The sequence below is a fragment of the Notolabrus celidotus genome, chromosome 21 (genome assembly GCF_009762535.1).
Source record: "Notolabrus celidotus isolate fNotCel1 chromosome 21, fNotCel1.pri, whole genome shotgun sequence".
Classification (NCBI taxonomy): Eukaryota; Metazoa; Chordata; class Actinopteri; order Labriformes; family Labridae; genus Notolabrus; species Notolabrus celidotus.
In genome coordinates, this window is record NC_048292.1 from 23,816,823 (window position 1) to 23,829,112 (window position 12,290).

The 12,290-nt window shown below is 41.4% G+C and overlaps 1 protein-coding gene across 1 annotated transcript; it reads left to right on the plus strand.

The window, feature by feature from the left end:
- Positions 1-1,920: 1,920 nt before the first annotated feature.
- si:ch211-214j24.10 (uncharacterized protein LOC558894 homolog) lies at positions 1,921-11,478 on the plus strand. The gene is made up of 4 exons (XM_034673123.1): positions 1,921-2,079; positions 7,342-8,115; positions 8,223-8,255; positions 10,623-11,478. Exons 1-4 carry the CDS (start codon positions 2,064-2,066, stop codon positions 10,670-10,672), a joined length of 873 nt encoding a protein of 290 aa, XP_034529014.1. The 5' UTR covers positions 1,921-2,063; the 3' UTR covers positions 10,673-11,478.
- The last annotated feature ends 812 nt before the right edge of the window (positions 11,479-12,290 follow it).

The window sequence follows — 12,290 nt, forward strand, 5'->3', positions numbered from 1 at the left end:
TCTTTTACTCAACTCATTTTAGTTCTCTTAAACCATTGTCATGTGCTTTTGTGTTTTTTGTCTCGCCATGTCTTGCACTCTGTAAAGCACTTTGTAAACCTTTACAAAAAGCTGCTATATAAATAAATGTATCATTATTATTATTATTATTATTATTATTATTATTATTATTATTATTATTATTATGAACACAAAACGAAATATTATGCTAAAATTATCAAACCTAGAAGTAACACTCAGTCTTTAGAGTTCTTATTTTGTATATATATTATTCTTTATTTTAGGTCATCCAATTACTTCAATGGTCGTTATATAATGATGCACTGTTCCCCCGCCACATGGTTATCGCATGAGTTCTCCTTCTTTGGGTAAGGCAGGCTAGACGCAACAACGGCGTATTGCTGCCCTCCTCAGGTCGATGATTCAAGTCCTTAGATCATGTCTTATTTGTTTGCATATTCCGGTTCTGTGCAGTTGTTACAACAGTCTCTTAACTTTCATCCAGTTGTCCAAGTTTAGCCACGTCCTCATGCTTAAAACTGTTTCTCTAACTGTTTGCAGGTCTATAAACAGCGTCCTTCTTTCACGTCCCCACAGTCACATTTTCCATCAGGGTGCTTATCTATCAGGACCAGCCCACTCTTGAGCCCACAATGCCTGAGCCTAGTTATTACTATTGAACTTCTTCTCTTGCACTTAACATAATATTTTTCTTTTCCCACTGTACTCTGAATTTCAAAATATGACCTACCCAATCTTTCATTTTGCCACGCATCTTAAACCCACTAATCTATCATTTCTTTATATTCCGGCAGTCCATTAGGCAAACACATTCCAACGTTTTCCATCTTTGTAGCGCTCTTATTATGAACAATTCTGTAGCAAACATAATTTCAATCCCCCAGAATCTGATTTTATTAAACTCCACAAAGCACTTTCCCAACAATTTGTATTCCTAACAAAAATATGATTACACACCAAAGAATAGCTCCATAACTACCTTGTCCATTCAAGGATTGTCAGTTCTAGATAAAAAATGTAATTATAAATTGATAAGAATAATCTTAATGAAATACTATTCCCAGGTAGACAGAACAGGAATGATATTTTACACAAATTTGACAAAAAATCAACGAAAAAAATAAGAACGATGTATCTCACATTCTCTATACCACTCAAAGCAAAATACACAAACTTTAAAATTATAAACAATATTTATCCTTCAAAATAATTACTCTGTGCACGCTTTAAATTTGAAGACAGTTTATGCCCCCTTTGGGAAAATGAAGTTGAGTCGACGAACCATGTTTTTTTCTCATGCCAAACTGTGAAGACCTTCTGGACTGATATCCATGAATGGTTAAAAGTAAAAATTAAATCCATTCCAATTACCTTTTCAATAAATGACATAACTTTCAGTTTGGTATTAAAAAGTAAAATTGATTAAATCTGTTGTAACATAATCCTGTGCCTCTCAAAATTCTTCATTCATAAAAACAGAACTATGAAATCTCCCTCAAATTTGTTGTTTTTCTAAATGAATTCCAAATAAACCTAAAATCATTGAAAATAATGAAAGGACCAAGAGCACTTAAAATATACGATTAATAAAAGAATTCCCCACTGAATTATAAAATGATTCCCTCTCCTTACTCAACTTATTCTATTATTTTTTTTCTATGTATGTATAATTTTCTCATTTACCTTAAATTAACAACTGAAGCTGTAATGTTTCTGTGTCCTTAATGATTGTTTATGTATGATGCGCCTTCTGAATTTGCCCATTGTTTGTTATGTACATCTAAAATAAAGTAAAAAACAACAACCCGGTAGCTCTCTTTGGAATAATGCTCCTTCATTTCCTTCATCAGTTAGCGTTGTAGGAGAATTCCCTCAAAGTTTCCCGCCGGACCGCTTATATGCAAGGACTTCCTCTTCCGCCCACATTCTCGTGTCGCTTCCGGGTGGCCACACAAGACTCATCAGACAAGCCGACGTCTTCTAAACGCTGTAAACAAAAGTTACCAAAAGGTTAGCTTCAACGACACATCGAACAGAAAGACATGCATATCAAAACCGGTAAGTCTGAACACCTCACTGACTCTTCTGACGCGAGTTCATCACTTTCAGAGTCCGTATTTTTGTCGCTCTGCCGACGGCGTTAGCAGCCGTGCTAGCATCGCTAGCAGCCTGCGCGCCGCTTTGAATGGGGGTTACGAAACTTTGACTGCGGCTAACATGCTAGCTAGCTATAAATATCACAGTACGCTAAGACAGAAAGCCTCAACGACAACAGCTTCCATTGTTGAACTTTACTCAACGCTCAAATGAAAGGAGGGATGCTCCGTGTAGTGAAGTTCGTCTCACTATGACGTTGCTAATTAAAGTTTGCTAACACCGGCGCTGGCACGTTACACCGAGTTTGCTGCCTTGTTAGCTGGAAGCACAACCTCCAGGGACTGTAGCATATTTACGAATGGACAATACGCCAAGGGAGCGCCCGTATTGTATTTTAAGCCTACTTAATCTCGAATGTCCATCGTGGTTGAGACGATGTTTCTGGTTAAGTCGCACAAAAACATTTTCAGTGTCGCGCTTCGGAGCGGGCAGGCCGGTGTTTTGGTTTAAATAGTGACCCTGTTAACAGGCGACTTTTAGCCGTATGCGCCTGTGGTTGTCGATTGGCTTTAGTAATTGTAAGAGACAAATTTCATGGGCACCTTTTTGAAATTATAACTAGGATGCATTCACGAGCACTCGTCGTGTTTCAACGGCTGTTAAAGCTACAACCACTGTCACGTTCGCCTTTCAGTCGTCAGTTCACAGGGTCACATCTTCAACCGAAACACCGAGTGTAGTGTTCCGTCTAAATCTGTAACACCGAAGTACAGTAGTCCTACAATCCAAACCTGTTTAGAGTTGGTTTCCTAACAGCTCATTGCTGCCAAGAACATGTTTCCCGTTAGCCTGCCCGGTGGTATTCTTTGATAGTAGTGACAGATTGAAGTGTTGATTGTACATTATTAAACAAGAACGCTAATAGAACAATTCTCTTAATTAATTATCAAATCAATGTTTTCACCCTGGCATTATTAAGCAATGCACAGTTGTGATGTAATTATGGACTTTGCTATGATAGACTGTAACCCCTAAAACCTACTCATGTGTACTACAAATGTTTGTCTTTTTCTTTAGTAAGTGATGGAATCCAAGTACTAACAACTGAAGATGCACATCACATGTTCTAATTTATGGGACCTGCCATTCATATCAGATAGTATAATTGAAACATTTTATGCAGCCAGTTAAACATGCACTACTGTAGTCTCCAAATAAATGATTTAACATGAGTCAGGGCATTTTTTTATTATTCTTGTTTTGTACATTTATAAGATATGCCAAAATAGTGCAGCACCCAAGCAGCAACCTCCAGTCTCAAAATACAAAGTAGAAGTGTTATAAACTGCAATTCATTAAGCGTCCACTTGAGGCTTGCTGCAAAAACACCGGAAACCACATACACACCAATTTTAAAAAAGACGATTTTTGCAGCAGAAATAAACATGTTTACAGCTTGGTTCAAGAAACGGCTTCAACCTGAATAGCTTATTTCTCTCAGCACACACTGTATGGGGGGCAAATTTTTTTTCTGACACAATATTTAGATAACGAGTTGTTGTCCAAATACAATAGAACAGAATGTACTTTATTAATCCCTAAGGGAAATTCAGATATAAGGACACGGCTGACTTGACTCACAGGCTGGAACACAGCTGTTGGCGAGGAGGCTCAAACCCTGCCTCTTTATCTCACACTATAGCTGTGTCCAAATTCAGGGTCTGCATCCTATGGAGGCTGTGGATTACGTCTCAACGCTGCCTGATGGCTGTCCCATTTCGAAGGCTCCTTCAAATGCAGCCCACAGATGTGGCCTTCTTTTCCCTCTTCCTGCAGGACACACCGCTACAGTCCTTCACGGCCTCCCATGTCCCAAGATTCTTTGTGCGACGCTGCTCATTCCCGAAAATTATTCAAAATGATAAAAGTGTTGGCTTCAAAACAGCACTTCAGAAACAGATGGGTGCCGTCACGGATACTACGTCCTATATTTATCCAGTCTATGGCAGTACCACGCACATCACTTTGTTGATTCTGTGTGGTCCGGTCTTGACGTGCTGGTGCATGTAATGGAAAAGGTTGACTCGCATGCAGAAGCCTATGTGTACTTCGTAAATCTGTGCTCCTCAACAACCTTACAATACTCACTCAATCACATGCTTCCTCCTGTTCAGTGGTAAGATGGATGAAAAGAAACCTTCTTTCTGACAAGAAGTCCTTTTGATCCTGAGGGAAAATCAGAAAACAGAGTTAGACTAAGAGTTTTTTCTTCCAATGTTCAAAAACGAAATAATTGGTAACACTTATCATTGTGACTTCAGTGAGCTCAGCTTTCAACTAATAGTTTCAGCATTGAAGTCAACACCCTTGTTTGAAACGTTGGGGTACACAGCTTCTCATTTTGAACTTCCAGAATGTTTTTCAGGCATGGTTTCAAGAGGGCAATAGAGGTTTTCACTCCAGCTAGCAAGGAGAGTATTGATGATGTATTTATTGTAAATACAGACCAGTTGACACTAGCATTTACCTCACATGACAATATTATAGAGCAAAGCAACCCAAAGTAATAAAAAAACAATTAAAATGTTTCACAAAGGAAAGAAAGTGTAAATGAGACCAAACAGCGCTGTTGCAGTTCAGAGATAAATACATAATAGAACAACTAACTGTAACCAGCTGAAGCAAGGACACACTCATTCATGTGTTTCATTTAATCCTTTTTGACTCTCACTGGTGCTGTCAGCTTGAAGCTGGAGGGACGCACAGAGAGAAGAGGCACAGACACAGAGAGGAGGCACAGACACAGAGAGAGGACGCACAAGAGAGAGGACGCACAAGAGAGAGGACGCACAAGAGAGAGGACGCACAAGAGAGAGGACGCACAGTCTCCCAAAGAAAATGATTTATTCTAAACAAGTGCATATTCAGTATATTTAAAACAGGCACGTGCAGTCAGGTGAGGCAGACCTCAGATTGCGCAATCGTTCACTGACTGGGTTGAGGCTTGTAATTGGCGTGTGCCTGTTTCTGTCTCCAATATAATGTTATCAGACACTTTTAATATGCACTGTAGTTTTCCACAGTCAGGCTAATGTATTTCGTATTTGTGTTACATTTTTAGTTTTGCTGATCACATAAAACCGCAGATAAAAAAGTGCGAGGTGAGGCAGACAGTACTCTCCCTCACTGAAGGGGCCTGACGAGAGCACACAGGTTCACATTGCTGCTGTTCTTCTAAGCAGACAGAAAGCTGCAATTTCAAAATCAATGCACAGCTGCAGTCCATCCATTCTAAAATTTTGCTCTAATTGAAAGCCAATCGTGGAAGATATTATATCTAACCATAACAATTTCTCAAAACTGGACTCCAAGTCGAAATGGGATCCAATTAATGAAGGAAGGCCGGAGCTTATAGATCTGCTTCAAACATCAGATCAGAAAATAACCCACTCCTTTCAAACCGAACTGTTTGGCTCATAAATTTGTAAATCTGACTCCAGTGTCAGTGCCTCACCAGCTATGAACCTCACCGCACGTCACTGACTAAAAAGAACTCAAGTCTGTTGATTCACCCGTTTTGGTGGCCAAGCTGTGGTCTCTGATGAACTTTTTTTTCTATATATATTCTTGTTAAATTCTTGTACTGTACACCTTTTTGTTTGCTGCTGTAACTCCATGAATTTCCCCAATGGGACGAATAAAGGAGTATCTTATCTTAATTCAGTACCAGGACATCTCGTTATTTGTGGCAAGACTCAGCAAATAGTAAAGTCTGCCGGCACGACGAAGTCACATGACAACGTGTCATCCAGCCTGCTTGTTTGTTAATATGAAAGTGCAAAAATATTTTATGGATCTGTTCCCAAATGGAGAATGTGATACCAAACACTTGTTAAGACACACAGCTGGTTCATCAGCAAAGAGCAAAATGTCATATATTTATTTTCATTAAGTTCAAAATTGTTTGAGTGGTTATATTACAGTTCTTCAGTTTCGCTACAGTCATGATGAACGTGTACTCAATGAACATATGTACACTGATTAGCCTCAACGTTACGACCGCCAACAGGTGAAATTAATAATAGTGAATCTTGACGAGGACCTAGTGGCAAGACAACTGGGTTAGAGAATCTTTAAAAAATATATATGTATATACTAGGGATGTAAATTTCAAGTATTTTCCGTGATCGATTTTTGGAAGTTTTAACGATCAATTATCGATTAAGAGTTAAAAAAATGTAAACGTTTTCCATGTCAAAAATAATGCCAAATGTGTTTTTTCACCTGAATCAAACTTTACTTCATGACACAATGTATATAACTGACAGAACTGAATAGCTATGGATCGCATTGAGGTGTTCAAAATGTTAAACATGCTGAATATCAACGTGAGGAGCAGGCTCATAATCTCCACGGACATACAGTCATAAAAGTGAAGGCTCAGACTTCAACAAGAGAACTGAACCGAAACATATTTCAGACTCACAGTGTCAAGTTTTCTGTCTACTTGTTCTTATTGAGAAAAATAAGCATGTGAACGTGGTCAGGTGTCAGCCGGGTCAGAATCAGTCTGATGGCAGAGAAAAGAAAGCGCTGGTGGAGACCTGTCACTCAGCTGCAGCCCCCAGCTGAGCGTCTCTGCTGTGAGCAACACCTTCAGTCAGCTGATTCACATGGAAACATGCTTTAAACTTAAAACACCTCCCTGATAGCTGAACCAAATATAAGACCACATGATGTTTGTTCCACGTGATAGAAAGTCGAAACAAAAAAATGTGTTAGAGTAATTTCTTAACGATCAATGGTGACATCCCTAATACTAATTATTATTATTATTATTATTATTATTATTATTATTATTATTATTATTATTATTATTATTATTATTATTATCATTATTATTATTATTATTCAAAATAAAAATGTAAACTTTTTGGGGGTCTGTTACAACATGTCACATTACAAACATCAACTTTTCTGCAAAATGTTTTTTTTTTAATAGTTCTTTTCTCTCATATTGAACCTGCATCTAAAACAGCAGCTATAGCTTTAGACATTGGACTTGGTCTAAAGCAATAATAATGAGTAGGATACATTTTGCAGCCACAAATGGGAGTGTGTGTGTTTTAGGGAACCGTAATCTATAGTCTGTTTCTTTGAATGTGTCCCATTAGTGATAACGACAGCAGTTGTTTGACCAGCATGTTGCTGCCTCTCTTTCAGGTTCATGGGAAGCCAGCAACACTGTGTGTGAGTCCGATACCCTCTGCGACCCAGCAGTCCTTGTTTCTACCACCAACTCTGAGCCACACATTCGCAACCGACGCCTGTCTCCTGGCTCAGGTAACTGTGGAGGAGGAGGTGGAGGCTGTATCTCTGGAGGTGACCTGCAGGCTCGTCAGCTCTCACCTGAAAGCGACCCCATCACAGCAGGCCACGCACACACCTTCAGCTACCGCAGGGAAAAAGAACGCAAGGGCCAGCAGCACAAAGGGCGCAGCCTCCGCAGGGAGAGTCAGAAGGGGCTTAGCCGTCCTCAAAAGGCAAACCCAAAGGAGAGGTGGGTGGAGGACAGTCTGTCTCTGCTCAAGCCCCCACCTGCCTTCCCTGTGCAGGACAGCCCCGCCAAGCTGCAGCCTGCAGTCAGCTATGCCTCCAAGGTGAAGGCGGGGGCAGCAACTGGAGGGCTGGAGGAAGACCGCCCCGCCATTGGCGTTCTGCTGCAAAACCAGTGGGGTCTCAGTTTTATTAGTGAGGCAAGGCCAGCCTCAGAGGGCTCCAGCACTGACCCTACCGCCAACACCCCCCTGCCCCAGCCCACAGATGCCCAACAAATGCCAGAAGAGACCGTTCTCACCTTTCAGCGTCCAGATGAAAGACCTACTCCCATTGCTACCTCCATCAGTCCCGCCACACGCCCAGACATTGATGAGAGCAACGGGAAGCTGCTGCTTAGTTGTCGCCATCTAGTGGAGGCTTTGAACTATCACAGTAGAGGTAAGATCCACTTAGTCTGATAGCCAGCATCCTGCCAGGTTTATGTTGTATTAATACGAAATGATTTCAGTTCAAGGAGTCTAATAGTGAGCTGTTTTTCTCCACAGAATGGAACGTTATCTGCAACAAACAGAAGAAAGGTAAGCAAACATCATAAACCACTCTGCTGTCTGCAGGATTCTGGTGTTTACATGCTTGAAATTGTTCTGCCCTTAGATCTTAATCTTTGTAACATGTCAGTAATAATGACTGATCATTCTCTGTGCATCGTGCAGGTCGGTGTTCCTCCAATAAATGTAAAGAAACGAGTGCTGAAGCTTTGAATACAGTTTTGCTTCTTTTACTATGAATGTGGATTTCTGATGAGCCTGTTGAAGCCAATGGCTCCTCAGTGCATATTCTTCTGACTGATACAGCTGAGTTGCCTGCTTGTACATTCATAGCCTTGGTCTACTACAGCTCTCCATCTGCACGCTTCTTTAAATTAATTTGAATATTCCAGTCATTCAAAATAGTGTAAAATTATTTTAATCCATGCGTGTGTCCAGTTAGAGTTTTGGGACCCCACCTGCACTGGTAGTTACATAGTTAAGTGATGAAGGCAAAGGCCTGAAGTCCAGGCTGAATTATTCTGTCGTGCCTCTAGATCAAAAACTGTCAGATGACTGCTCTGAAGGATGGAGAAGACAAATCCAAGAAAATAGCAACTACTGATAGTTTGTTGCACTACATATACTACACAAACTTTCCTCATAAATCTATCTGCCCAAACGTGGGATATGTCGCAGCACTGAACTTTTAGTTTACATGTGAAACATAGTCTGCAAGTACAATGAGGCACTCAGATGTTTAAGACCTGGAATAGCAAGTCATTCCCATTTATAAACTGCTCAAAAAAATAAAGGGAACACTTAAACATTACAATGTAACCCCAGATCAACCACACTTCTGTAATATCAACCTGTCCAGTTAGGAAGCAACACTGATTGGGAATCAATTTCACCTGCTGTTGTGCAAATGGAACAGACAACAGGTGGAAATGAGAGGCAATTAGCAAGACAACCCCTATAAAGGAATGGTTCTGCAGGTGGAGGCCACAGACCATTTCCCTGTCCTCATCCTTTCACCCATTTTTCGGTCACTTTTGCATTTTACCAGTACCCTCACCACTAGAGGTAGCATGCGGCGGTGTCTGCAACCCACAGAAGTTGTTCAGGTAGTGCAGCTCGTCCAGAATGGGACATCAATGCATGCTGTGGCAAGAAGGTTTGCCGTGTCTCCCAGCACAGTGTCAAGAGCATGGAGGATATACCAGGAGACTGGCCGGTACACCAGAAGACATGAAGGGGGCCATAGAAGGACAACAACCCAGCAGCAGGACCGCTATCTGCTCGTTTGTGCAAGGAGGAACAGGAGGAGCACTGCCAGAGCCCTACAAAATGACCTCCAGCAGGCCACTAATGAGCATGTTTCTGCTCAAACTGTGAGAAACAGACTCCATGAGGGTGGTATGAGGACCAGATGTCCACAAGTGGGGCCTGTGCTCACAGCCCAACACCGTGCATGCCGATTGGCATTTGCCAGAGAACACCAGGATTGGCAGATTCGCCATTGGCACCCTGTGCTCTTCACGGATGAGAGCAGGTTTACACTGAGTACATGTGACAGACGTGACAGAGCCTGGAGACGCCGTGGAGAACATTCTGCTGCCTGCAACATCCTCCAGCATGACCGGTTTGGTGGTGGGTCAGTGATGGTCTGGAGAGGCATATCCTTGGATGGCCGCACAGACCTCCATGTGCCTTCCAGAGGTACCCTGACTGCCATTAAGTACCGGGATGTGATCCTCAGACCCATTGTAAGACCATATGCTGGTGCAGTGGGTCCTGGGTTCCTTCTGATGCATGACAATGCCCAACCTCATGTGGCTGCAGTGTGTCAGCAGTTCCTGCATGATGAAGGCATTGATGTTATGGACTGTCCTGCCAATTCCCCAGACCTGAATCCAATAGAGCACCTCTGGACATCATCTTGTTCCATCCACCGATGCCACGTCGCACCACACACTGTCCAGGAGTTTATTGATGCCCTGATCCAGGTTTGGGAGGAGATCCCTCAGGAGAACATCCGTGGTCTCATCAGGAGCATGCCCAGACGTTGTAGGGAGTGTATACAGGCACGTGGAGGCCACACACACTACTGAGCCTCATTTTGAATTGTCTTGAGGAATTTCAACAGAAGTTGGATCAGCCTGTGATCTGATTTTCCACTTTGATTTTGAGTATGATTCTGAATCCAGACCTTCATGGGTTAATGATTTTGATTTCCATTGATAATTTTTATGTTATTTGGTTCTCAACACATTCCACTTTGTAATGAATAAAGATTTTCAACTAGAATATTTGTAATAAGTGTTCCCTTTATTTTTTTGAGCAGTGTATAACTCTTAAATGTATGCTTAATCTTCTCAGTCATGTGTCCTCATTGGTTTCTTTTCTGTGTTGCAGTTCCAAAAAAAGTGGTCTGGTACAAGGACACCAAGGAGCACCCAGCCTAGCAGTGTGAGAACCCCAAAGTATATATAAACAGACACATCACACACCTACATGCACAGAAAAACATGTAAAGATGGGCCACTTTGTGTCCTACTCACACACTGCACTCAGGATGATGTCTTCACGCAAAGCCACACTGAGACACTTTGGACTAACTCCTTTGAGATCTTACAGCAATGGACTTTTTTAACGCCTTACAGAAAGCCTGCCTTAATTAATCAGACCTGTTTTCATTAACCTCTCGTTACCATTTTAGCTTGTATGTGTAGAGCTGGTCTTCTTTTTTTCTTTTAGAAAACAATCTCTGAGGAGCTGTAATTTAATTTCCCCGTGCTCAGTTTTATCCAACGTTTTTGTGTCCTCTGTAAAGCGAGCGGTCAATCAAGCACTTTGTTAAAAAAAAGAATCTTTTGTGACCAATCCATGTGTGCAAGAAACCCTCACAGAGCAATCTTTCCCCATTCTTGATTAGAAACGACACCTGTCTTGTACCTGCTTTAGTTTTTATGCTCTATAATGCAGAGGGCCTGTGTATCCATGTCTTCAGTTTACAGAGGGGTGTAGTCAAAGGCACAGTAGAGTTCACCCTTAATTTACCCCTGTCAGATCTTAATGCTGTGTTCTTTTTTTTCTTTGTTTTTATTCAGTCCCCTAATCGGGTGAATGTTACCCGTGAATCCACAAGGGATCTCACCATGTTCAGTATGTTGATTTTTGAAAAGAAAATTTATTGAATCAAAAAAATTACACTGGAGAAAGAGGAGGAATGTAAGTGAACAGTATTGCTTAATAAAAATGAATAAACTTGGCAAGTTGCATTTGTAGTTTTATTTCAAAATCTGCATGATGGAAGAAAATGAGGAACTGAACTTCAAGTGAAGCTTTCAAATTCAGTGGAGTATGCTTAGGGATGGGTAACAAATTTGGCACTTTTATAGGTACCGACCGAATTCCGTCAGTACTACCGAGTAGACATACAAGACCATTGGTTATCTCCCTCGATCTGGGGCCCCACGCAAGATCTCATCTTGTGGGGTCAAAATAATCATGAGAATGGTGAGAAAAATCCCAGAACTACATGGAGGGACCTGATGAATGACCTGCAGAGAGCTGGGACCAAAGTAACAAAGGCTACCATCAGTAACACTACACTGAGAGGTACTCAAATCCTGCAGCACCAGGCGTGTCCCCCTGCTTAAGTTTGCCAGAGAGCATATGGATGATCCAGAAGAGGATTGGGAGAATATCATGTGGTCAGATGAAACCAAAATAGAACTTTTTGGTAAAAACTCAACTCGTCGTGTTTGGAGGAAGAAGAATGCTACCGAGTACCGACTCTCGTAAAATCAAACGCTACCATGTTTCGGTACCTGAACGCATCCTTGTGGCTGTGAGGGAGTGGAAGAGAAGGTGATTTTCCATACTTTCGCCCTGTAATAAAGTCAGACTGAGTGCTCGAATGCCCAACAAGTAAGTTGTATGTCCTGTTATTATAAAGAGACGGAGATCTGACTTTTTCCCGTATGCAGGCATTCACGTGTGTTCATTGATAAACTCCCGAAAGAGCAATTAGACGCCACGAGCATGTCAGCTAAATTATTATTATTATATCTAATCACC